We start from the raw sequence: 27147 nt of genomic DNA on the forward strand, positions 1-27147 counted from the left end.
TAACTGCTAGGCCACAGTGCCGCACCCTTGGCAAAGGGTCTTGCACCTAAGAGTAGGGCTCCGTGTGCCTGACACCAGCCCAGCTCGTGATAAGCAGGAGTCCCTCAAGTCCTACCCCCTGCTACGGCCTCCCTTACCCAGATGCTGGCCCAGCAGCTGCTCTGCAAACAACATCTTTCCTCACATCTACTTTCAACAAAAATCCTCAACCTGGAGTTTGACCTTGAAGGAGGTAGAAAGACACAGATAAGGTAGGAAACCAGTCCTGTGGCCCCGCAGCAACCCCCCATTGCCAAGAACATGGCTGGCCAGAAGGGTGAAGCCTGCCAAGCTGTGAGCTACCATGCAGGATGTGTGAGACTTGTACAGCATGCTAAACCCAGCTGTCTGGGGGACAATGCCCCTGTGTTTTCCCCATCTCTCAGCCACCTGCCAAGGTCACAGCAGCTACTCCAGGGCTGGCGCAGGTAGGCTCTGGCCTCACATCCACACTGCAGAAGGAACAGTGACACAGGAGACACATCAAGTGAGGGGATGTGCAAGTCCCCTACCTCCCACCAAGGAATGCCACAAAGTTTGTGCAGATGGAATCAAAAGTAAGATTATTTCACTGCAAAAACTGGGCAAATGGAGACTCTAAGGTGGACTATGTCAATCAGTGAATTCTACAGCGACCTCTTCGTACTTGGAATGGTGAAATTGGCAGCAATTCATAACTGTTGAACTATCAAAACCACTTGAGCAAGACCCTTGGGGCATGCCCCATATCAGGGACCTGGGATGGGTGGGAGACTGGGTGGGGCTTCTCCCTTTATCTCCCCCTTTATCCCAGATACAGGAAAAAAACAATGTGGAAATAATAGTTTTACCCACTTTCCTGTAGCCTTTGAACCTTTGTGCCATAATTAACTATGTAAAGATTGTCAAAAATAAAGGAAAAATGGAAAAAAATATTATTTCACTGCAGATAAATGTTAAAATCTCATGTACACCCTTATGAGCAGTAACGTCACAGAACTGCTCTTGGTTCTGATGACCAAAGAATTAAGAAGATACCTGTTTATTCTCTTGGCAGACTGGTCATATATTTCAGAACTGAGGGAGGTGTTGGGACACAGCAGGTTAAGATGCTTGAGACGTCTGCGTCACCTCTGCTTCTTAGCCAGCTTTCAACAAAAGGCAGCACATGACGGCTCAAGTGCTCGGTCCCTGTCACTCATGAGGGAGACCTAGACAGAGAACCTGGTTCCTGGCTTTGGTCCAGCCTAGCCCAGGCTGTTGCAGCCATCTGGGGAGTGAGCCAGTACATGGAAGATCTCTGTCTCTCATTTTGTAACTCTGTCTTTCAAATAAATGAATCTTACTTGAAAAATGTTTTATTCCTGTCTCTCTTCATTGCATGAATTGGGTTTTGGGAAGAGGTAGGATGGGACAGGGTCATCCTCAGAAAGTTCCCGTGGACACTGACATGTGGGGAGGAAATCAGCATAGTGCAGCCAGGAGGCAGTGTTTATAAAGTTTTTATTTTCCATTTTCTGAAAAATAGCATTTGATCTCCTGTATGCATGTGTGGGGTGTACCTGTTACCTTAGGCAGCGCAATAGGCAGATAACAACGACAGAGGCAGAGGTCCCCGCCAGGGATCGGGGCGAGCTGGGCGGGCAGAGGGCAAGGAGGGGCAGGGCAGCCCACATTACGCTCACTTGTGCCCACAGATGCACACACGCAGTTTCTAACACTTTTTTTTTTTTCTGCACAGACATCTAAAGTTACTGAGACGACTTCGGCACTGAACTCTACGGACAGGAACCCAAGCACATGAACACAACTCGTTATTCTAAGCTCGGTTATTGCACATGACACGGGCGGGCGGATGTGGACAGTGCGAAGTGCACAGGGCTCCTCCCTTGGGACAAGTGTCTCCTCTCCGTCGTGGGCCATGGGCCTCCCCCAAGGTATGGGCCTCCCCCAAGACGCAGGCTTCTCAGGTGGATGGCTGGGTGGCGGTTGTTCCCACTGGAGGTGGGAAGTGTTGTGGGGGAGGATTTGCTCTCAGCCTGGCTCCTTCCCTGGCCACCCTCGGGGCCCTCTGCATGGTCTTTCAAGGCACATTTGCTTTCTGCAGTACCAGCCGACTCCATCCTAGACACCCAAGTCCTGTCCTCGGCTTCTCTCACGGCCCTCTGCACTACCAGGCCAAGGCCCAGCCAGTTGCCCCAGTCGCTGTTCTTTCCCAGTGAGCCCTAACCCACTGCCTTTCTCAGCCTGGGGAGTGGGGACAGAAGGGAACATCCAGGGAGAGGGCTGGGAGCTACCCAGCAAGAGTAAGGGCATGAATCCTAGGGGCTGAGGGAAGCCCAAACTGCAACCTTGCTGCTGCAGCTGGCAGCCCTATTGTGTCTGCCCTCGGATGGTGGTGGGGCCCTAATCTCAGAAGCCGGATGAGGCTGGACCCTTGCAGCCCTATCCATGGACTAGTTTACGGCTTTTACTTTCTTCCTAAAACATATGTACAAGGTCAGATAAACGTGCACAACCAGAAGACCAAGACAGTCAGAGCTCAGTCCCTAGGGATAAGGGAACCCCTTGCTCTACTGCAGCCCTCCCCACCCTAAGGACCTTGGCATCTTTCCCAGCTGTACCCTTCCACTCCCCTGCCTCCTCCCAGGACAGATCATCAGAAGTGGGGTTGGGATAGAGGAACAGACAGGATAAGATCCTAGTACGCGCAGCAAGCTCCAAGGAGCACTACTTGGAGGCAGCCGGTGCGAAGGTGGGGCTGGTTGTAACAGGGAGGAAGGAAAGAGGGAGCTGGGGGAGCCGGAGCAGTGTGGCCCCCAAGGTCAGGACTGTGCTGCGGGATGAAGAAGCACTAAGCAGGGCACAAGGAAGCTGATGCTCCCAGGGCCAGGACAGGGGCCAGGACAGGGCAAGGCTCTTCCAGGATGTCCATCGGAAGCTTCTGGGCTAGGGAGCTGCCACCTACCCCGAGGACCCATCACAGACCCCAGGCCCAGCATTCACCCACACAGGGGCCCAGGCCATACACACACACATGCACACACATGCATACAAACACACATGCTGCACACACTGATGGGAGGCAGAGACCAGAGTCTGGGGAAGGGATTCTTGAACTTGGATGTTAGGAGTCTGCATCTCTTGGGAGGGCAGAATCAGGAAAAGTATGACCACAAAGCAAGCCAAAGGCATCTAGAAGCAGGATGTGACTTCTCCTGCCTGGCCTCAGGGCCCAGCCTCCAGGCGTGTTCCCCATCCTCTACCCACACATACCCCCCAAATGCTCTATCCCTCACTCCCGCCTGCTCCAGGTCTCCAGCAAAGTATCAGACCACAGCCCTTCAAGACATACAGAAGGGGCCTGAGCTGGGCTCTCCCATGGCTGGGCTCTGAGGCTGCCCCACCAACATTTCTAAAACTCCTTGCCTTGGAGCTGCACATGCTGCACAGGCACTGGTCCTCACTTGCATCAGCCCCATCACAGCAAAAACGCCTGCCCTGCTCCTTCCTGGAAGCCCTGGCCCTCAGACATAAAGTGGGAGAGCCTTCCTTGTACTTGGGGATTCAGTAATGCATGAGGCTTGCTGGCCAGTGTCCCTCATCTCAACTGAGGTTGGTGGGGGGCTCACCCCAAAGCAGCCTGATGCTATGGGAAGGTTCCCTGCCAGCCCTGCCTTCTGCAGAGGGGACAGGCATACAGTGGCCACAGTGGAAGGGATGGGTGGGCAGGGCTGGGAAGAGCCAGGGTGTAAACCCACAGGAGTTGGGGCAGGGCTGGGAGGCAGCAGGGGACAGTAGGGTCACCAGTGTTGACTGGGCAGGGAGTGTAGGTGTGTGAATGTGGGACAGATGGAAGAGAGTGAGCTATAAGGAACCGAAGGGGCTTCTGGGTGACTCATCTCGCCAGGAGCAGTGTAGATCAGGGACATGGTTGTCAGCGCATGCCACACATGTGCACACACACACACACACACACACACTCTCTCTCTCTCTCTCACTCCAGCTGTACATGCCCACACACGTGCCATGCACCTGCACTTCCAGCCCTCCCTGTTGGAGACAGGGTCCTGCCAACTATTTCCGGATCCATTCACTAAGCTGCCTGCTTCCATCCAGGCCTCTGCTGGCCCCCGCTTCCCCAGCCATGGGCACCCCTGCCACGGCGCCTGAGGGCATCTACCAGATGTAGCCTCCATCATCCGCCTCGCCCGCCTCGCCCTCCTCCTCCTCAGTCTCCTCGCCGGCTTCCTCCGTCTCCTTCTCCTCCTCATCTTCCCAGCCAACACCGCTCCCAAAGTCCCCTGAGAAACCCACGAGGTCATCTGCACAGGGAACAAACCATTGGTGAGCAAGGGTACCGAGGAGCCACCCCTCATCCCCAGGGGCACGCCCAACCTGGAATCCAGCCCTTACCACAGTCAGGGCTCCCATGTGTGCGGGTGCCAGTCAGCTCCAGGCCCAGCTGGTCCACGCACCAGCAGTCACCGCTACTCTGGTCACACTGCATTTTCCGGTAGTAGCCATCCTCATCACAGCTTGGGATGAAGATGCCTGGAGAGGGACAAGCCAAGCAGAGTGAGGCTTGGGGCTGTTCAGAGAGGCAGCCCTGGAGCCCTGAGAAAGAGCAGAGGCCCAGGCAGCCCTGGCACCAATTTTGCTATCAGCCCAGATGCTCAGTCCCCTGTGATGCTCCTGCTCATGGCCTAAGGGCTCAGGCACAGTTAGCCCACTCTTGCCAAGCCTGATGTTCTCCATTGCACTGGGCAAGCCCCGTTTTCTCCCTTCGGCCCCTCTGCTATATGACCTGCCTATGGAACTTGGCACTGACTCTTGGGTCCCTGGGCTGCTGCTCCTGAACATCCTGGTGCCAGGTGCCAGGAGGGTGGAGCCCTGCTTCCAGGCACAGCTGGCACATGTGGCCACAGGCAACATGGCACAGTAGTGCTTGTCAGGTGGCACTATAATGTATCCATCTCTTCTATTTGCTGAGACACTAAGCTGTTCCCAGGGGGACTGTAAGGCTCGTGGGACCTGCCTCCCAGCCTTTGTTCCCACAATCATCCCACTCAAACCACACGGCACCTTCTCTTCTGTGCCCCAGGAACCTCAGGCTTTGCCGTACCCTTGATGTCACCCCTGGCTGGTTCCTTCTCATCCCTCAGGTCTCCCCTCAAAGGCCACTGCTCAAAGAGACCTCCTGACCCTTGGATCAGCTCACATCCCCTGGTATCAGCCCTCAGCAAGATGTGTGGAGCCAGCAACAGCAGCTTCATCTTTGGGTGCATCCATGTTTGTGTGCATCTGTGGGTGCATGTATGCATGAGTATGTACATGTGTGTATGGATGAGTGTGTGCATATGTGGAAGATGCATGTAAGTGTGTGTGCACATGTGGTGCATGTCCTCAGCCAGCTGGTGCTGCGACTTTACAAGGAGGCCAGAGCCCAGGTTTGTCTTGCCCACTGGGTCTGGCTTGGTTGGGACAACGGCTGCTGTCTCTGCAGGACTGGCACTAGAGTGTGTTGAGTGTATGACTGCACACCTGTCACAGAGGGCCCTCATTGGATGGAAGGTTCTAAGGTCCTCCCATACCCCCAGCTCCAACACTGGCACAGAGTGGGTGGAATCAGTGCTCAGGACACATTTATTGAGTGACTGATGGGAAGGGCCTGCCCCATGATGAGGACACACATGAGATAGGGTCTCCTCTCCTGTACTCCTGGGCCACCTGTGCCGCACGCCACCCCCTGCATGCCCAGCCCGACCCTTCACCTGGCTTCCTCTTGGCAGCCTCCTGAATCTGGATGCGCTCCAGCTCAGCCAGGCAGGGGGGCTCTGCAGGAGAGAGGGAGCTGTGACAGAGTTGGGCCGAATGCTCCTGGGATGCACAGCAGGGGCCCCATGAAAAGTATGTGTCTCCAAGCGGGGATAGGCCCTCCCTCCCAGTAGCTTGAGCTGCAGTCTCCCTGGGGAAGCCTGGGGCACCCTGGAGTAGGTAAACAGGATTCAAGCAAGGAGGCGAGATGAACACACACTCCTGAGGAACAGACCCCAGGACAAGCATGCAGCTAGGGTGCGACAGAGATCCCTAGGCCTGAAGCAGCAGGCAGCAACCTCTAACATGTCTGTGACCTTGGCCCCCTGAGCTGGAGGCCTGCCTGCGCATTCCACAGGGAGGGTTCATAGCTTCCCACCCAGGAAGGCAGAGTGGGTACAGGGAACCCCAAGAGACTGGAACAAGGCAGAGGGTAGGAGGGTCAGGCAGACAGGAACATGAAAACTGGCCAGAAGGGAAGTGTGTGAACTACCCTGTTCTCTGTACTTAGATTTCTCAGTTTGTCCTCACAATGATCTGGAGGAAGAAACAGAACTGGGAAAGCTTGGCTCACTTGCCAGGGGTCCTAAAGTAGGCTATGGTGGAACCCTTGTAGCTGCAGCCTAGGCCCCTGGCAGTGGATACCAAGCCACCTCATTCAGCTGCAGGAGGCAGCCAACCAGCAAGGTACAACATGGGAGCCTCTGCTTCCCCTCTGATGACTTCACCACGTGGCCTAGGTGGTCCCTAAGCACATGCCCAGCTCTGGTTGTGGTGTAGACAGCAAACAAATGTGTCACAGCACCAAGACTTACCCTGGGCCAAAGCAGGTAGACATGCTCAGCCCTGCCCAGGCTCTCCCCAAGGGCCCCAGGAATCCCCCCATGTGGTCATGTCCACACTGCATCTTAGAGAAGGCCTCTGAGTATGCATTTACTTTGGGGCCCACATCATCAGGCGGCACCTTGCAACTAGCCTGGGGAAGGGGTATAACAGAAAGCAGGGTGGGGAGCTAGAAGTCCAGGTTCACCATGCAGGGGCCATACTCACTCTCCCTCCAGAAGCAGAAACACCATTCCGCGGTGGAGACCCGGCCATCCTTATAGGTGTCGCAGGAGTTGAAGAAGGGGCGGATGCAGATCTCGTACTTGTCCAGGTTGATGGCAGCCAGCTCTGTCTGATCCAGGAAGAGGTCAGTGCTCGTGTCCAGCTTGGAGAACATCCAGCCAATAGAGTCCTTGCAGCTGGCCCCCAGGCTCTTGTCCAGTCCTAGAAGACCAAGATGAGGCATGCTCCATCCGTCTGTCTCTCTTCCTCTCCACCCTTCTGCCTCTGCGCCAGCCCTTGCCTCTCTAAGACATGGTTTTGGTTGGAAAGCGAGAATCCTGCCTCCCTCCCCTGGCTTCTTACTCCAGCTCTCGGTCCCTCTGCCCATGTGATGAGTGCTGCCCATCAGCAGCTGCATCTACGTTCAGGTTCATTCTGGCCCCTCCTTCTTCTGGGGTTAGGGTTCTTTTGGGGTCTCAGACTGCAGGGTCCAGAGTGTGATAGGAGGGACCAGGGCCAGCTGGCACTATGTGTGCATGTATCGTCCCCTTGGGATCCCCCTACCGGCCGCAGGGCTTGCTGCGCTGCTGGCTGAGCCATTCTGCTTGGAGTTCTCATGAAGGAGCTGGAACCAGTCCCGCAGCCGGTCCCCCAGGTCAGCCAGGTCCTGTCCCGTGCAGGTCTCTGCATGTGGTGGGACAGAGAGAAGAAAAGGAAGAGGTGGGATGTGGGGTGGCAGCGAGCTTGCCCTCTATGTCTGTGGGATCCTGCCCCACCAGCCAGGAGGCGGGGCAGCAGTCACAGGTGCGAGAGGAGAAGGGAAGCTAGAATTCAGGGCTTCCTAGCCAACTCTTCCTCCATTCCTGCTACCCTCCTTTGTGTTAATCTCCTCTTCCTCTGCCAGACCTCCCACACACCCAGGGAAGAGACATAAACCCCGAGCCCACAAGTCCCAGGCTTCTTACCTGGCTTGCCATCAGTGGTGGAGGTGGTGGCTTGCTCTGTGGGGCAGGGACAGGGACCCTCGCATCTCACTGTCAGCTGCTTGCTGCTCAGGCATGCCTGCTGCTCCAGCTTACACTGCACGAGACAGGTGTGGCTGGAGGCTGGGGACTGGGAGCAGCCTCCAGCCTACTGTGGCAGCCACATCTGCTTCACCCAAGGACAGCCTGGCAGGGTCCCTTGTCCTTGGACCAGTGGAAAGAAAGGCCAGCATGCCCAGGGAGAGGGTGACAGGGAGCAATTTGGCTCTCAAAGGCTCCTACTAAGCCACCTCCCACCAGCCTGCTCTCTCTAAATACTTGCCTCTCCTTCCCATGGTGTTTCCCTGTGATCGGGGGGTGGGGGGTTCCCTTGGACCTGGGACACCATGAGTGCTGCCGGGGTGCTGCTGTTTCTGTGTGAAAAGGGCCTTTTCTTTGCCCTGACATCTGGGTAACACTGCACCAAGTCCTTCCTTTGCTTATTCTGGCTTGCGGTCACCTGTCCATGCCCTTTCCAACCACCCCCCAACCATATCTGCCTGAATCTCAGGAGGCATGGGACATCTTGACTCCTGTGGCCTTCACATGGCACCAGGGACTCCTAGGGAGGTACCTACAGCCCCTGCAGCTTCAGGCATGCCCCATTACTACTCCACCTGGAGCCTGGGCTACTCACCACAGAGCTGTAGGTATGGCCATCAGAGCCACAGACCGAAGCGAGCTGGGCCATGTGGCAGGGCTTGCAGATGGAGTCTTTGTTCCCATGCAGTTTCAGAGTGGGCTGTTTGATCCTACATGGCAGTGGTGGTAAGGGAGGCGAGAACAAGAGCGATGGGGAAGGGAACGTTCAGGAGACCTGGCCCAGCCATCTCTGCAGGTCAACTGCCACCCTGCCCTGTTCTGCCCACCCACACTCCCACATCACCCCTGGCTAGCCCCTCCTCCAGCTCCTGAGGGTGGAACCATCCGGGGCAAGGCACAGACTCCCAGTTTCCCCCTTTCCAGTAGGGCCTCCAAGATGCATCACCCAGACTGATTACAACAGCGACAGGGGAATCACATTGAAGTGAGCAGATCAAGCAGAGGCTGTAGAGGGCTTGCCTGCAGGCCTCAGCTAGCCCACAGACTCAACCTGCCAGGCCACTGAGGTTGTTCTTTTTCCAGAAAGAATGATTTATTTACCATTTATAGAATGGGAGAATACACATGAAAACCTGAGCTCCTGGTATTTTTTAGAAAAATGGAATTTGTGATGGTCCTGGTCTGCCCTGTGTTCTCATGTGCCTGCAAAGGGCTAGGCTTGACTCCTACAGACACTTAAAGGTGCAGCTGGAATCTCATCTTCTATGGTTCAGGGGACACAGGACTTTTTCCCTGGCAGGAGGAACCTTGGAGCCAGGTCTTGTCTTTGGGCTGGAATTCAGCCCTTCAAATGTTCCCTCAGAGACCATCACCATGGATTTGGCTTGCCAGCTGCCTGTCCTAAACACACGGAACCCCAGAGCAGGGATACTACCTACTTGTTTGTCTTAGAGACAGGGACACCAGGGTCCAGGAGGGAGCTGTGCCTTTCCCTGGGTTCCCCCACCAAGTCTGGTCTCATTGCCATATAGTCTGACTTCTGATTTGCTCTGAGGATACCCGGTAGCCATGTTAGGATGCTCAGAGTCCCCAGGAAGACATTTCACAGGTCTAGAAGCTGAGGACTCTGGCCCACAGCCACAAGCCTGGAAGGGGTCCTCCAACCCCAGCCAGCATCTCAATGGTGACCCCATGACAGCTCCTAGTACAACCACTTGGGCTACCTGCACCTCAGAAATCACTGAATACATATGTATTGTATGAAGCCACAATTTTAGGCTGATCTATATGGCAACAACAACTTACAAAACCTGAGGAATCAGCTGAGCCCTCACTCTTTGTGCAAGCCCCCACCCCAGCCCATCCCAGAATCCTCCACCCTTTACCTGTGCTCCAGTTTCTTGCGGCTGATGCACATGGCCCGCTGGTAGCCCTGGGCGATGCACACCTTGTGGCGGCTGCACTTCACCTTCTGGCAGGGATCCTTGGTGGTGTCCAGGGCTGCAGGGACACAGGGTCAGGGTACCCACGGGACCCCTGGGGACACCCAGGAATTCTCCCAGCCCTGCCTCCATGAGCTGGGAGGCCCCTCCCTGTAGCAGCCCCTGACACAGAGCTCAGAAGTCCCTGTGGTGGCCTGAAGCCAGGACTTGCCTTCTAGGGCGTCAGTCACCTTTCCCACCTGGAAGGGGCACCTTACCTTCATCTCCTTGCTGATTGTCCTCCCAGCTCTTGATGTAGTCATCCTAGAGCAGGACAAAGATGGCAGGAAGAGGAACATCACATCCTAGGACCCAGTGCAATTACAGTGCCAAGGAGAGGGAAGATCTGGACTACTGCTTCCAGCCTGGCTCCCAGCCTGCCCAGCATGGCCCCTGGACACCTGGGCCCTACCAGCTACTTTGCCCACACTTCTGTCCCCTGAAACCCATGTGCAGATCCCTTTCTGGCCTCTCTAGGAAGTTCTTGTTCCCCCCATGCCACCCTGGGAAGGAAAGGGAGAAAGTGTGGCGGATCAGGAGGAAAACTGGGGTTGCTCTGTGCTAGGGGGCAGTACTCACCTCCACCTCCTGCAGATCGGTAAATGGCAGCCAAGGAAGATGGAGCAGGGGAGAAAGAAAGAAAGATGGGGATTTCAGCATGAGCTGTGTAGAACCTGGGCTGCCCCTTCCTCTGATCCTTGGGGACTCCAGGGGCCCAGTGCTTCTGTCCTCACCTTCGAGAGGCAACGGAGGACTCTGGGAGGCCCATTGCACACCCTCTCTTCTGGTCTAGTCCACAACCTCCCAGGTGCTACTGGCAGAAGCTCCACCAGGCCAGCAGGAAGGTGCCCTGCATTGAGCTCTGGCCATGAGAAGCCCCCCACAGCTGCCTCCTTCTCCTGAGTCCCCACCCCATCCCAGGATCAGAGATATGAAGGAGTTGATGACAGCACCACTTAGCTGTCCCCAGCAGCTAAGTGAGAACCTTGGCAGCCAGGGACACAAGGAGACACCTCCCACAGCACTTTGGAGGCCCAGGGCTCTGAGCCTTCCCTGGAAGCCAGCAAGAACCAAAACAGGCAGGGACCAGATGGGGCACCAAGCTGGGCAGTTGAAGGCGCCATATAAGGGTGTGTAGCTGAGCATGTGCTTATGTGCACTGGTGCAGGCACAGGTGCATGCAGCCAAGCATGCTCATGGCATGTACTGTATAACACATGTGGGAACGTGTGCATATGTATGTGCGCTCGGTCATATGCATGTGCACACACGTGCATGGAAACACTAGGAAGAGGGGACCTTCAAGGCAGCTCAGCCAGTGCCAGATGGTTTCTGTCCAGAATTGAAGTGAAAAGCCCACGTCTGTGAGCAGCCTCCATTTTCACACTCTGGGGGCGGGGATCTCCCTCAGGCAGGGCCTTCCTGCCTCTCTCCAGCATGAGATGGGCTGGGAAGGAGACGGTGGACAGGGACCAGCAGAGCAGGACCCATGATGGCCTGGCTGGCACTGGCTCTGTCTTGCTTTGAGAAATGTCTCCTAATCTTTCTTCTTCTGCCTTCTGCATTTGGCCTCTTCCTCTCACACCTGCTCTGCCCATATCTGGCCAACACACACCTGCATGCAGAAGCAGACAGGCAGGGCTTCTGCCAATTTCACAGGGCTCATGCTGAGCTCTCTGTACTTCCTGGGCAAGATTCTCCCAAGGCCAGAGGCCCAATGTCCCTGCTTTGCTGGAGCCAAGAGAAGCCAGTTCCAATCCCACCTTTCTCCTGGGCTCCAGGGGGAGAGTGGGTCTTGGCCAGGAGCAGCCCATTCCGCCCCAATTGGGAAGCAGATGCTGAAGTGGCCAAGGAGCTGAGTCCAGGCTGACAAGGGCTGGAACGAAAGTAGGGACTGGCCTCCATTAGATGGCAGTCTCTTTCCATCTGCTGCCACCATTCCCTGGCACAGGGACAAGGGAAATGGCTAGGAGGTGAAGGAGTCACCTGCTGTCAGCCATCAAGACCCTGGACCCCAGATCCTACCTGTTCCAGGCTCCTCCGGCCCCTTGGTGCCTACTCACACCCAAGCATGCTCAGCCTGCCAGCAGAATCTTTGAAAATCAGGACACAGCAGTGGGTTTTTGAAGGGCAAGGATAAGCATTTCCTATGGGAATTTCAAGGGTTATGGTGGCCAAGAGTTGGAAGAAAAGGGTTTTCTCACTGGCAGCTCCACTTGTGCCCCAAGCTCCCAGCCAAGGCAAGGCTGCTCTCTCAAGTTCAGCCTGCAGGGATGGGATCCCGTCTACACACAGGCGTTGGCCTGGGTACTAGCAAGGTGGGGCCACACCAGGGCAGGCAGGGGTAGTCAGTGATGAGTGGGTACCCAGGCCGAATCCTGCTCCCAGTAGCGTGGAAGCAGCCAGCCAGAGGAGAGGAGAGAAGAGGCCCACAGTCCTATAGACTCCCCTATGTCCCCTGCTCAACACATCATGAGCCGTGATGCAACATGGGTCTCAGCAGTGATGGCTCAAGCATTTGGGTCCATATCATCCACAAGAGAAACCTAGATTGAGTCCTAGCTTTAGCCTGGCCCAACCCTGGCCTATTGGGGGTAGGTGGAAGGGAGCTGACCTGAGAACGATGCCAGCCAGCTCCAGAAATCCAACTCAGCTGTCATCTTTACCAACCCCACTCCACACCTAGTTGTAACTGGGTGGCCTGGGGTTGGACAGGTATCTTTTATTACTCAACTTCACTCTGTCCTACTTACATACCAATCATATGGTTCTGCATGCACAGGCTCTATTGTTACCTATAGCACTATACAAGTACCTGACCGTCCTGACCTATCTTCTCTTCCCAGCATCCTAAGAGAATGTTACTACTGCCATCCCCATTTCTCAGGGGGATAAAACTGAGCTCAGAGAGGTTCAGTGACTTGTTCCACACTGCATAGCAATTGCACAGTGGAGAAATGGTATCCACATCTGTGATCCCAGAAACTACGCCCCCTAACCGGGACTTCTCATCTAGACAGTACCCGCAAGATATGGAACTGGAAGGCCTGACCCTGGCTTCTAGGTGCCTGTTTCTGGCACACAGGTTCTGCTTCAATCCCAGCAGCAAGCCCTGCAGTCAAGGGAGGGGCTGGCAATGGAGGCAGAAGACACCTGTGTGTCCCCCACCCCCACCTTCTCACACCCCTGGTTTGCCCCTGGTTTGGCTGGTTTGGCGCTAACCCATCTCCAGCTTTGATGTGTGCGGCTGAGCTCGGTTGCCATGGAGACAGGGCCCGCTGCGACAAGCTTGGGAGAGATGGTGGAGTATGTGCAGGGCTTAGGGGGTGAGTGCTGGGTGTTTCCAAGCCTGTTTACTTCCTGTCATGTTAATTAGCATGCAGATCACCCGCTCACTTCACAGCTGGCATTAACCCTACTCTCCCCCTGCTTCCCTGCCCCTGGTGGAGTAGCAGCACGGGAGCACAGAGCAGGGACCCTGGAGGACCTGACTGTGGAGGTGAAGACCCTGGGCAGTCCTCCACCTGCCTCTTGGCAGCAGAGTAATGGGAAAGGCTGACAGTAGTCCCTGCGGCCACTTGGAATCAGGGTACAGGGCTCCCAGCCCACCTGGCCACTGCCTGCCAGCAAGCATCTCTCGCTCTGAGTGGAATCCCATTTCCTTGTATATAGAATGGGGGTGAATCCCCCTCCCCGCAACCCACCCGGTGTTCCTCTGAACCAAGCATGCTGACACTTAAGAGAAACCTCTGTAACCCCTGGAGTTCTGTACTTCCAAAACACGCAAACAATGCCTTGGCAGTCCGGGTTGCAGCCCAGCATGCAGTGAGCCTCCTGGCCAGAGGGGACCTCAGATCCAGGTGGTCGACCCTGCAGCAGAGGATGAGCGCCACCAGGGAGGCAGCAGAACTGGAAGCTCAGTGTAAGACTTGCAATCAGCTCTGCTGCATTGGCAGGTGTGCATTTCCTACAATGCAGATCAATAACCGCTGGGAGCAGGAAGCAGCCAGGCCTCGCTGCGCCTCCCTGAGCAGCATCATCCTCTTCCTGTTCAGGGCAGGGAAACTGGCAGGGGTCCATCCCGGGAGTGTGGGGAACTGGCAAGTGGGGCCCACAAAAGGACACAGAATGGAACAAGGAGGGGTGAAGCACAGCTGTCTGGGGTTCCTGCTCAAAAGGCATGACACCCCAGCAACACATGTAGGCATAAGGTAGCTGGGCATTTTGCAGAGGTGACAGCCACTGTAGGATCCCTACCCATTTCTCAGAGCAGGCAGCTAGTCAGATAAGCCACTCCTGCCTCCTACCTCACTCCCCTCTGAGGAATTTCCCTGAAGGGCAGAAATGTGCTTATCTTCCCTCCCTGTCCCTCTCTGTGTGCCAGCCTCTTGGGCCAGCTCAGGTATGCCCACTTACACCAGGGCATGACCGTCCCTCCACTCTAGCCTCCTTTCTCTGCTAACCCAGGCGTCACCGTGCTGCCTCAGGGAGCTGTCTGAAAGAGCAGAGAAAAGGAACCCAGGTGCAAGGGGTGTCTGGGGCTCTGTTCTGAACTGCCTTGGGACCTTGGCTTCCCTTCTGGAACAATGGGATGTGGATCTCTAAGGAAGACCTGGGAGCCCGCAGCTCTAAAATCATGGGCCTGGGTGGTGCAGGAACAGTAGGTGATGGGGAGAGGGCATCCCAAATGCCTGCCCTTGGCCTGGCCTGTTGATATCTGAGTGACACACACAAACACACACAAACATGGTTCACTCTCTGAATGCCCACCACAAACACACACACACACACACTGCACTCTCTGAATGCCCAGGACAGCCAGAGTCAGGCCACAGCTGAAGCAGGGAATCAGGAACTGAATCTGGGTCTCTCACTTGGGAGCAAGGGTCCAATCACTGGGCCCCTTACTTGCTGCCTCCCAGGCCCTACACTGGCAGAAAGCTGGAATCCAGAACAGCAGCCAGGAATCGAACCCAGGCATTATGATTTGGGATGTGGGTGTTGAGTTACTTGGCCATCCACCCAGCCCCACAACCCCAGGACCTGTTTCTTGTGGAGACTGAGCACTCAGCGATGAGGCTCTTCCCAGCCTGGAAGAGGATCCTGAGTCACCTCTAACCCTACACATCCTCTGCAGGTGGGAATAGTGAGGGGAGAGGCAGGGAGACATCCTGCCAACACACCTTGGGGAGGCTGCTGCCTACCACGGGGAGCACTTACCTGCCCACAGGTCTGCTGGGTGGCCCGCTCACCTGCCTGCCTGTCTGTCTGCTTGGGGGACTCAGAGCTTCCCACTCCTCAAGACAGGGAGGCTAGCTGCAGCCAGGCACAGGCTGGCAGGCTGGGTAACTGTCTTTCTTCATTTCATCACCCACACCCCTTGTTAGTGAGGTTAGGGTACCAGGGTTCTATCTCAGCCAGGGTCCAGAAAGAGGAGGTTTCTCAAAGTCAGCTCAGCTCCAGCCCCACTACCCTTTGCCCTCAGCAGCCTGAAATGAAAAGAGGAAAGGGAAGAGGTGAGCTTATTTCTGGCTGTCACAGCTCTTGGAGTGCGTGTATATCCTGGCCACCTACTGTGTGCACTGGCATAGTGATGGGCTGACAAGGCGCACAGGCAGTCTCTTCCCAGACTCTGTCCTCCTGGGGTTGCAAAGGGAGGAAGGTGAGCACTGCCTGCTACAAATAGCAACAGGAGGCCCCTTGAGATCCCAGTGTGATGCCAGGAGGCGGCACCCAACAGCTGCCAGGTGTACTGCTGGCTGGTCAATGCTGCCTGAGCCTCCAAGGAGCTACAGCTGCTGGCGATTACCAACCCAGATTCAGAGCATCAGGGGCTAGCACACCTGAAGAACCGGCAAGACTAGCAACAGAGGTCTCAATGCTGCAGGTCTAGGTGTGGGCACGCCTTTCCCCTATCAGAGCCCTAAGGAACCCATGTGGTACCTGTGAGGGGTCATGCAGTGACAGCACAGCCAACTGCATGGTGTGGGTCCTAGGTTCACACATTGTAACCGTATGTTAGGGGCACACCTTTGAGAGGCGAATGCTTAGAAGAGGTCAGGAGAGCAGAGCCTCAACATCTGTGCCACGAGGAGATACAGAGAGAAGCTGCTAAAGCTGCCTGACAGGGGAGATCCCAGCCTCCTGAATGGGGAATAAGATTTCCACGGATCAGGTCTCCCTGACAATAGGACCCTGCTCCAGGAAGGAGCGTGAGGGGAGTCCCTTGTGGTTACTGTTCGCTGTTGGGGTCCTCAATGTTTGTAAGAAAAACAAGAAGCGGGCCTGGAGCAGTAGCCTAGTGGCTTAAGTCCTTGCCTTGCATGTACTCCCATATGGGTGCAAGTTGTAATCCTGGCTGTTTTGCTTCCCATCCAACTCCCTGCTTGTAGCCTGGGAAAGCAGTCGAGGACGGCCCAAAGCCTTGGGACCCCGCACCAACGTGGGAGACCCAAAAGAGGCTCTAGGCTCCTGGCTTTGGATCAGCACAGCTCCAGTTGTTGCAGCCACTTGAGAAGTGAATCAGCAGATGAAAGATCTTCCTCTCTGTAATTCCTCATCTCTTTATGTCTGACTTTCCAATAATAAATAAACAAATCTTTAAAAAAGAGAAAAAGAAAGACAAGAAGCCTGGGTTGTCAGCAGGCAATACCATCCCTGGACTGGCATGTGGGAGGGGCCAGACCCACCATGAATGACTGAAGACACAGGGACTTCCTTCTCAGGGAAACTGAGGCACAGTGTCAAATGATCCTTTCTCTGGCTGGGGGGTAAGGGAAGGTGTGGTAGGGAGGGGGACTACTGCCTGCATGGGCACCCTCAGCCCTTGGACAAGGTGTTCATTCATCTCTGCCATCCAGTAGGCATCCGGGGCTCAGAAGCTAGTGTACTGAGATGCGAGCTATCTCCCACGCTACAGCACCCTGGGGTATGGCTGGGCGCAGGTGAGAAGCAGGCAGCTGAAGCCCTTTCCAGAAGTGCAGCTCCTACCAGGGTGTCTCAGGAGACCATCAGGACGTGAGCCAGGGTAGACTCTGTTCCTTGAGGTTGGCCCTCCTCCCTTCTCACGCTCAATGAGTCAGATAAGCCAGATTTGAATCCCAGTTCTGCCACTGACTGGCAAATGGCCCTTTGAGTAAGGTTTCTCTGTGCCTCGGTTTCTTTGACCATGAAATGGGTACACTGCAAAGAAACAGGTTGTGGAGCCACCCAAGAGATGGTGCCTGTGAAGGGGATGTGGTGGGGCCTGGCAAATGCTCCCTGTGATCAGCACTTCCACAGATACAAACCCTGGGGCAAGCACTGTGTCGGACACACAAAATGAAAAGTTAAAACAAGTGAACAGCAAAGCAGAGAAGAGCCAGGAAAGAAAAAAGCGAGCGAGCAGTGGCTTCCTCCCAGCCATGCGCTTCAGAACTGCCCCCTGAAGAATGCTGCGGCATGCCCCTGCCTCCTCTCCTAGTGCCCAGCTCAGCAAGGCCTGTGTGCTTTGCTCCAAGACCTGTGGCAGAGCCACACCCAGCTCTGCAAGGAATGCATTTGGAGTTGGGGGCCACGGAGGAGTAAGGTGTAGTCAGACCTGCAGTTCAAGGATCCAGGCCCCATCCTGTCTCCCCAGCTCCTACGTCTAGAGTTGCCCCCTCCTGGGGGCAGCCAGAATGGAGCATGAGCTGAGCTCTGTTGTAGGCACCGGATGCCAGGACCCCACGCTCACAGACGGGGGATTACTTGGCTGGTAATCCTAGGGATCAGGGCAAGAACGCAAGCTGTACTCCCTCCTAACCAGCTCCCACCAATTCCATGTGGGCGCAACACGCTGCCCCTTCCTGCTGGGCATCCTCAGACACCTCCAGCCTCACCCAACAGTCCCAACAATGTAACGCAACACTTCCTTCACCCTCATTTGTCCACTCCCTCCCACACCCTGAGAACTCCGCACCCAGCCTGCTTGTGTCTCTTTTCCAGGGTCAAGGGAGCCTGCATCATCTTATGATGGATTGGGAACAAGGTTCTGGCTCAACCTGGCAGCTTGTCAGGGGTTCCCAAGAAACTCTTCTCCCTCCTGTGAGAGGCCAAGCAACATATTTGCTAAGCAGCTGGCCTGATGGAAGTGTGTGTAAAGGGTGTCATTGGTGGCCCCAGGAGGAAGTGCAGTAGGGCCTTAGGGTGAGAGGCGAGGACTCTGGAGGTAGGAGTAGGCTGTCCCACCCCAGTCTACAGTGTGTGTACTGCACAACTCCAGGGGGCGCCACTCACACACTGTTAGCATTGTGCAATGCGGTGGCTCTGAGCAAGCAGCTCGCTTTGCTGCAGGACCTGCCAGCAGATAGTCTAGGGCCAGGCCCTAGAGCCCAGCCCTTTCTGATCTGCTTCTCTCCTTGACCTTGTCCTCCTGCATTCAGGTCTGTCTTCAGTGCAGTGTCAAAGGAAATTGGCCCCCGCAAAGCCTGTGCATTCCCTCCCTACCATCAACATCCATCCATCCCAAAGCATTCTGAGTTCAGCTGTGGAGTCGCCCTACAGAATTTCAACTCTGGTATTTTCATCCCATCAGCATGGGGAGACAGGGGTTTCAGCTGGTACAGAGACAAGGAGACAGCTGGGTAGTCCTGTGCTGGGTCAGGATCAACCTGTCATTGCTTCTTACCCTCTGGAGTCTGCTGCTAGGAGGAGGAGGAGGACAGAGGACTCTTTTTGTTTTTAAGATTTGCTGTTCCCTCTGACCTTCACTGGTCCTACTTCAGCAGATCAGAAAGCCAGCGAGTCAGAGGGAGGCCTGGACTAGTGACACATGGCAGCCTGCTGCCTCCCCCTTGCTGTTGAGGCCCAGCGGCTGCCCAGGCAGCGGCAGGAGACTGCAGCTAATACCGGGCTAGACCTGCAGGTGCCTCTGCAAGGCCTTGCTGAATGCCAGGGCTAGAGCAGCTCCATGTGACCCCAGGAAGGAGACCACCTGCCTCTCTAACCCAGGGCCCTCTGTCCTTGGACCCTGCTGAGCTACAATCTGCCAGCCTGACTTTGGGGGAGCGACATGGGGACTTGTCTCCGCCCTAACACAGAGAGCCAGTGGTATCTCCTCCTCCCTCCTTTTGGCTGACAGCCAGAGGGGGGGATGAGGGGGGTGAAGAGCGAGCGAGAGAGAGAGAGAGAGAGAGAGAGAGAGAGAGAGAGAAACACGCAGTATCAAGGAAAAATGAGAGAAGTTGCAAGGTGGATGGGACTGGGGGCTGCTGCAGAGGGGAAGTTGAGAACAGAGGTCGCCCAAGAGGCAGGAGGTCCGAGTTCAGGGCACTCTGGCAACGCCCTGGCCCTCCTGCATGGCGTCCCCACCCTGGTGTGGGGGTCCAGCCATACCCTGCCCCAGCCCCCCTGGGAGCCAGCCGGCAGTCTGCCCTCCCTCCATGCTACAGGTGCCCGTAAACAGCGATGTGACGCCGGTTTGCCTGCAGCCACTTCCCCGCCCCCACCCTGCAAAGTTCGCTCCAAGGTGAAGCCAGGATTCGAGTGGGCATCCACTTCTGGGCAGTCTTCTCAGCTGCCCAAGCCTGTAGGGCCACAGCCTCTTCTTCCGATTAGGAGCCTGCTGGGTTATGGGGACGCACCTCTGTGCACGGGGACCGGGCCCTGGTTCTGGTGGCCCCCAGAGGGTTTCCCCAACCCTCCTGGGCAGTCTCGCCTTTTGTCATCTCTTCCTCTGAGGGTCACCAGGCCCCTCAACCAAAAGCTTGAGCAAGGCTCCCAGCTCCCAAAGCCCACGGTGGGAACCCGGGGCACCCGCGCCTCTTGGGCTCCTTCCCGACGGCCCCACCCAGCCCTGCCCCTTCTGCAGTGCCGGGTATGTGCAGCCTGCGGCAGCCACCCGCTGGGGGCAGGTCCAGGAGTGGCTTTCCAAGAGCTGGGAGTCCCGGCCCAGTTGCAGTGGGGACTACATTCACCCTCCCTCTCTTAGTGCCCCATCTTGGAGACAAGCGCGCGCCTCCGGGGCATCTCCTGGTCCAGAGCGGATGTGAGACCCCACAGTGGGGTTTGAGGGTGGTTCTGACTTCCAGGATATACGGGGAGCGGGTGCCTGGCTGCAGGGTGTCTGATTGCGACAAGCGGGAGGTCCCCGCGCGAAGCTCCTGCTCCAGACCCCCTGGCCCACCGCCACCCTGCGCACTCACGTCTCGGAAGCGGTTCCAGTGCTTGATCTTGCCGCTGTACTGCGAGATGGACGACAGCCATTGCTCGTCCTCCATGAAATTGCCAGGGGTCTCGCCCTCCTTGAGCCCTTTGGTGTCGCCTTCGGCCAGGGCGGCCGCAGCGAGAAGCAGCAGCGGCAGCGCCAGCCGCCCACAGCCTGGGGCACGCATCATGGTCTGGGTCCGATCCGCAGGCAGTCTGGTGTCCTGCGGTGTTTCAATGGCTTCCCTGCTCGTTGCCCAGCTGCCAGCGAGGCAGACACTGCCACCCTCTGCTCCTTCCGCGGTCTGACTCCGGCAACGGGCGGGGAGTGGGTCGCGGCTGAAATGTGACCTGGTTAGGAGATGCACTTGTCTGAGAGCGCCCAGCTCTGGGCGCGGAGGGAGGGAGGGAGGGAGGGAGGGAGGGAGGGAGGGAGGAGGAATCGGAGAGGCTGCGCCAGCAGGGGCTGAGTCTGTAACTGTAGCATCAGCATCACGTTTGACATCATCATACCTGGCTTAGGGGAAAAAAAAAAAAAAAAGAGGGGGCAGATTTCAAAGCGCTGGATCTGAACGACGAACGCCAAACGCCAGCCGCAGCGCATCGAGCACCCAGGCAACGGAATTCTACCGGGCTCCTGTGGTGTGGGTCACACACCCCACCCTCACCCCTACCCCGGGAGATAAATGAGACTGGGGAGAAGACAGCAAAATACGGACACCAGCCAGGCCGTGGACACTCATTTTCTCCCCACCGCCTGCTACCCCGAGGGGCCTGCGTCGCAGCCCTGACAGCTGGCTCCTCGCACTCAAGGCTCTGTATTGGTGGCTTCCCTGAGAAACAAAAGTCGGTGTTGCTCACTCCACTGCGTGCTCTTTCCTGGGCACGGAGAATGGCTTAGAGGAGGCGGCCTGCTCCCCTGCAGCTGTTGGGGTACTGTCACCCCTTGTTCGCTCCTGCTAGGGCCACCGCAAAGGGCCAGTGTTTGAGCATTTCAGTTGCCTTGAGGCCACCCATCTGGAAAAGGCCCTTCTGCCAGTGTTTGACTTCAGGTGGATATTCAGGAGCTTCCTTCTCCCCTCCCCCACACAGCCCCACCCCCATCCTCACTCCCACCCTACCCCTGCTGAGAAGACAAAGGTATGTGTGTGTGTGGGGGGGGGCGAGGCTGCTTTTGTTTGAGGATGTTTAGTTTTTTGTGACAACAGTGACCCTGTGGAAATGGGTTGGCCTTCCAGCTGGGAAGGTTGCAAGCTGGGCACAGTCCCAGGATCCCTGCAGAAATGGAGTGAGTGTACCTTACAAACCCAAGAGCTAACAGATTCCCCTGCAGGACAAAACAGGCAAATTTTGGGACCCAAGCCCTAGATTGTATTTTTATTTAAAAAAAAAAAAAACTTGGCTGCTGTGATCTTAAAAGAATCAAAGGCAATGAGAAACAAGATCTTAATCGGTAGGAAAGAAAACAACCCACAGGTTACGAGGCTCACAGTGCCTGCCCTGCCTGGGAACTCCTAATGCCTCAAAGGCTTGGGGGGGGGGGGGGGAGAAGGGTGGGAAGCAGAAAACAAAAGCTCCCTTCGCGTGTTTTCTGGTTTGCTCTGCAGTTGGATTCCTTGGTGGTGCTGCAGTGAGGCCTGGCCTTGGACATCTTCATCTCACAGCAAACCATCTTCCCAGGCTGCACGGTGGCAGTGGACAGTGGAGGAGCAGAGCTGGGGGAAATGGAACAACCACTTCCTGGCTGGGTGCTTGGGCAAGGTTAACCTACTTTCTAGTGATCTGCTAAGATTGCTGTGAAACTCAAGCAGAATCACAAACTAAGTGCTTGGGCATAGTGGATACTTTTTTTCTTTCTTGATAAGACATCTATCAACAGGAATGGGTATTGTGGCATCCATGTCCCATCTTGGAGTGCCTAACAGCATGTCCCTCCCTTGGCTTCCCATCGGGTTTTTGACTATTGCATACACTGTGTGGCCCAGCACTTGGGTCACAGTCACCCACATGGAACACCTGGCTAGAGTTTCTCACTCCTGACTTCAAGCCTTGATTGGCCCCAATGTTACAGGCATCTGGATAATGAACCAGCAGACAGAAGAGCTCTGTGCCATTCTGACTTTCAAAAATCAGTAAGTGGGCCTGGCGCAGTAGCCTAGTAGCTGGAGTCTTTGCCTTGCATGTGCCTGGATCTCAAATGTCATACGGGTGCTGGTTTGTGTTCCTGCTGCTTCACTTCCCATCCAGCTCCCTGCCTGTGGCCTGGGAAAGTTGTTGAGGACAGCCCAAAGCCTTGGGTCCCTGCACCCGCGTGGGAGACCGGGAGGAGGCTCCTGGCTTTGGATCGTTGTGACCGCTGAGGCAGTGAACCAGCGGATACAGGATCTTTGTTTCTGTCTCTCCTTATCTCTACGAATATTACTTTCCAATAAAAATAAATAAATCTTAAATTAGTAAGTAAAATTTAAAGGGAAACAAAAGGCCATCCATAAGGCGACAACTGTGCTGCAAGCTGGACTGGTCCTGTGAGCATCAGTGGACTCCAGCAATACTAACCCAGTGTGGAGAGCACAGGAACAACAGGCATGGCCTGCTAAGCCTACAGGGAGGGGACTGACAGGGCAGAAGCCAAATTTCTAGATGGTAGACCTACAAATGCTGAAAATGGACAATTACAGTTTATAAAGACAAAGAAAAGGACTCTCTCCTCCTCAGTGTATATGACTTTTCAATAAAAATAAATAAATCTTTAAAAAAAAGATTTAGTAATACAGAATGGAGAAGGGGAACCTTAGTTCTCTAATGGGAAACTTACATTTAGTTAATCTCTTGGAAATCATGTCGTGGTGTCTCTGGATGACCCCTCAAGCCTAGCACTTAAAGGTGCTCACTGGGGAACTGTTCCCAGCAGCCACACCTAGAACCCAGCTCAGGAGTCCCTTAGCAGGGAACCAATGAGTTCCATTATAAAATGTACCTATGGGCCAGGCGCGGTGGTGCAGTGGTTAAGGTCCTCACCTTGCACGTGCTGGGGTCCCATATGGGTGCCAGTTCTAATCCCAGCAGCCCCACTTCCCGTCCAGCTCGTGGCCTGGGAAAGCAGTTGAGGACGGCCCAAGGCTTTGGGACCCTGCACCCATGTGGCATACCCAGAAGAGGCTCCCGGCTTCTGATCGGCGCAGAACTGGCTGTTGCGCTCACTTGGGGAGTGAATCATCGGACGGAAGATCTTCCTCTCTGTCTCTCCTCTCTGTATATCCGCCTTTCCAATAAAAATAAAATAAATCTTTAAAAAAAAATGTACCTATATCCATCCATCAAGCGATGGACACTGCAGGTGGCTCTGTGTCTTGATTTTTATGAATAGCACTGTAATCAACAGTCTCTTTGACAGGCAGATTTCACCTCCTTGAATATATAACCCGGAGTACAATTGCCCTCTGTAGTTCTACTTTGTTTTTTGAGGATCTTCCATACCATTTTCTACAATGGTAGCCTTAATCTGTATTCCTGGCAATAGTATGCAAGAGTTCTCTTTCCTCTACATTCTCACCAAAACTTATCTTTTGTCTTTTTAAAAAAGATTTATTCATTTTGCTTGAAAGTCAGAGTTACACAAAGAGAGGGAGAGACAGAGACCTTTCACCTGCTGGTTCACTCCCAAAATGGCTGCAATAGCCCAATTTGGATCAGTCCAAAGTCAGAGGCCAAGAGCTTATTCTGGGTCTCCCACATCAGTGCAGGGGCTTCTGCCATCATCCGCTGCTGTCCCAAGCCATCAACAGAGAGATGGATTGGAAGTGAAGCAGCTAGACTTGAGCTAGTGTCCACTCGGGATGCTGAAATCACAGGCCACGGGTGGAGTATTACATTGCTACACCACCACAGGGGGCCCCTTTCCTTCGCTTTTTTGATAATAGACAATCTGACAGCAACAAAAAAGTGGCAATTACAGATACAATGGACTACTACTCAGGATGAACTTTTGACAACATGGATACAACTGGAAATCTGTTAAGTGAGACAAGTTAAACACAGAAAGACAGGACTGTAGGACTTGATTCATATGGAGTCTTCTTTTTTTAAAGGATCTTAAAAAAATCCTGACTTTGGATAGGCTCAGCTCTGGCTGTTGTGGCCATCTGAGGAGTGAACCAGTCTGCCTTTTCAATGAAAATAAATAAATCTTAAAATAAAAAAAGGGTGGAGATATCTACAGAAGTTAAAAGTATAACAGCAGGGCTGGTATTGTGGTGGCATATAGCATGTTAAATTACCACTTATAATAATGACATCCCATATTTCAGATCCGGATGAGTCCCAGCTGCTCCACTTCTGACCCAGCTCCAACTAACACACCTGTGAGAGCAGATGTCTTGAGTGCCTAGATCCCTGACACCCAACGATGTTCCAGGCTCCTGGCCTCAGCCATTTGGGGAGTGAAATAGCAAATGGAAGATCTGTCTCTGTCTCATGCACTGTATCGTCTCTCTTACAACAAATAAATAAATAGGATTTTTGAATGTCTTTACCATAAAGAACTGTTAAATGTTTGAATGATACATTTACCCATTGAACTTTGTACAATGTATACGTGCTTCAAAACATCACATGTAGCCCACAAATGTGCCTGTTAATCGATACCTAGACTGGCCTGTTGCTGCAGACATTCACAACAGCCATGTCACTCTCTACTGACACTCAGAATGGTGCGTCCCCTGCTGCAGGGTAGGTGAAACTCATGATGGTAGATCATATGCAACACAGTCCTGCGTGGAAGGAAGACAGTGCAGCAGTTAAACTGCCTAGCCTCTGGAGCCCTTAGCACCAGCAAGAACTACAAACCCCAAGAAACGTTTGTTTATGTGAATTAGATAGGGATAGGTATTTTTTTGCATGTTACTAAAGAATCTTATAAGATTATCTTTAAGTTTAATAATGTACCCATATCATACTAGTAATTGTAAAAAGTGGATTTCTCTCTCCCTCCACATCGGCAAACGTGTACTTCTGTTCCACACTGTGCATGTTTCTTTTCATGTTGAGCTCAGGCGGGTGTTCACGGCAGCTCTTGCCTAGACCAAGACGCCATTGGCCTGCCTGGGCCACTGTAACACAGTACTGCAGCCTGCCTGGTTTCAACAAGGGAATTTGTTTCCATACTCCACAGGCTGCAAGTCCAAGATCAAACTGTTGGCATGGTTGGTTTTTCTGGAGTCTTCTCACCTTGGCTCTCAGAAGGCCACCTTGGTGCTGTTTTCATATGGTCTCTCCTCTTTGTGAACCCCAGTCCTGTATCATTGTGTGTCAACTTCCTCTCACAGGGGCTTCAGTTGTTAATAGATTAGAGCCCACCCTAACAGCCCACTTTAATGGGATCCCCTCTTTAGAGGCCCCTCCTTCAAATCTAGCCACATCTCTGAGCCAGTGGGGTCAGCTTCAACACAGGAACTTGAAGGGTGGAAGGGACACTGTTCAATTCCAAAAACAGTAGGTACAAATTAAAACAGCTGGTAAGGGTACAGAATAAGCACTGAGAGCGAACTGATTTATCTCTGAAAACAAACATCCATATGCCCCAAATCACCTACTTACAAAGTTCCAGAAGTCAAAAATACACAAGCACATATACTATTATCACAGAGTGATGATGCCATGTCACCTAGCCTCTACAAAATTACATCAAACACTTGAGAGAGAGAGTGAGTGAAAGACTGCTTCTGGGGTGGGCATTTGGCACAGTGGCTAACATGCAGCTTCACGTACCACTTCCCATACTGGCACGTCTGGTTTGAGTCCTGGCTACTCTGTTTTCTGATCCAGCTTCCTGACAACTTTTGGGGAGTCATGCACATGGGAGACCTGGAATGAGTTCCAGGCTCCTGGCTTTGGTTTGGTCAGTGCTGTAGATATAGGCATCTAGGAAGTGAATCAGTAGACAAAGATCTCTGTCTCTCTCCCTTTAAATCTCTGTTTCTTTCAGATAAAATGAGAATAAACTTTAAAAAAATATTTATTTTTTGTTTTTTTTTTAAAGATTTATTTATTTTCATTGGAAAGTCAGATATACAGAGAGGAGGAGAGACAGAGAGGAAGATCTTCCGTCCGATCATTCACTCCCCAAGTGAGCGCAACGGCTGATGCTATGCCAATCCAAAGCCAGGAGCCAGGAACTTCTTCCGGGTCTCCCACACGGGTGCAGGGTCCCAAGGCTTTGGGCTGTCCTCGACTGCTTTCCCAGGCCACAAGCAGGGAGCTGGATGGGAAGTGGAGCTGCCAGCATTAGAACCAGCACCCATATGGGATCCCGGCGCGTTCAAGGCGAGCACATTAGCCGCTAGGCCACGCCGCTGGGCCCAAAAAGATTTATTTTTATTGGAAAGGTAGGTTTACAGAGAGAAGGAAAGACAGAGAGAAAGATCTTCCATTTGCTGGTTCATTCCCCAAATTGCTGCAACAGCTGGAGTTGAGCCGATCTAAAGCCAGGAGCCAGGAGCCTATTCCAGGTTTCCCATGTGAATACAGCGTCCTAAGGTCCGGGGCCATCCTTTGCTGCTTTTCCAGGCCATAAGCAGGAAGCTGGAACAGAAGCGAAGCATTCAGGACATGAAGCAGAGCCCATACGGGAAGCTAGTGCTTGGAGGTGGAGGATTAGCCAGCTGAACCAACAGGCCAGATCAGGAGAATAAATGTAGCCTCTGGGAAAGTCCACTTCACACTTAGCAGGAAATAAGGGTGAAAAGGGCAAGTTAATTAAAAGAAAATATTTATTTGGAACTCAGAGTTACACTGAGAGAGGAAGAGAGAGGGACAGACAGACAAGACAGATCTTCCATCTGCTGGTTTACTTTTCCAAATGGCCACAACGGCCAGGGCCAACGCAGGAGTTTCTTCTGGTCTTCCACATGAGTTAAAGAGCCCAAATACCTGGCCCATCTTCTGCTGCTTTTCCCAGGCCATTAGCAGGAAGCTGAATTCAGAGCAGATCAACCAGGACGTGAACTGGAGTCCATATGGAATGTCGGCATTGTTGGTGGCAGCTTAACCTACTACAC

General features: G+C 54.1%; 2 protein-coding genes across 5 annotated transcripts in view; both read right to left on the reverse strand.

The window, feature by feature from the left end:
- Window positions 1–1503: 1503 nt before the first annotated feature.
- Window positions 1504–20289, reverse strand: SPOCK2 (SPARC (osteonectin), cwcv and kazal like domains proteoglycan 2). 3 transcript variants are annotated; one of them, XM_040975907.1, is made up of 11 exons: window positions 20092–20289; window positions 10508–10516; window positions 10147–10192; window positions 9833–9947; window positions 8542–8656; window positions 7848–7962; window positions 7447–7566; window positions 6886–7104; window positions 5793–5855; window positions 4435–4572; window positions 1504–4343 (listed from the first exon to the last, which is right to left on the reverse strand). In XM_040975907.1, the coding sequence occupies exons 1-11, from the start codon at window positions 20281–20283 to the stop codon at window positions 4198–4200; spliced, it is 1278 nt and encodes a 425-aa protein (XP_040831841.1). In that variant the 5' UTR covers window positions 20284–20289; the 3' UTR covers window positions 1504–4197. The 3 variants fall into 3 exon arrangements, with proteins under 3 accessions (XP_040831841.1, XP_040831843.1, XP_040831842.1); XM_040975909.1 differs by having other exon boundaries at window positions 20086–20289; XM_040975908.1 differs by lacking the exon at window positions 10508–10516.
- ASCC1 (activating signal cointegrator 1 complex subunit 1) overlaps window positions 20191–27147 on the reverse strand; it is a 96341-nt gene continuing 89384 nt past the window's right edge. The window contains exon 11 of one of the 2 annotated variants that reach the window (XM_040975914.1): window positions 20191–20443. The gene's annotated coding sequence lies outside the window, so the exon portion shown is untranslated. Of the gene's footprint in view, window positions 20444–26632; window positions 26672–27147 lie in introns of those variants that run through there. The other variant, XM_040975913.1, reaches the window with a different exon arrangement.

This window comes from Ochotona curzoniae, unplaced genomic scaffold (genome assembly GCF_017591425.1).
Source record: "Ochotona curzoniae isolate NIBS_2020 unplaced genomic scaffold, NIBS_Ocur_1.0 contig_2692, whole genome shotgun sequence".
Lineage (NCBI taxonomy): Eukaryota > Metazoa > Chordata > Mammalia > Lagomorpha > Ochotonidae > Ochotona > Ochotona curzoniae.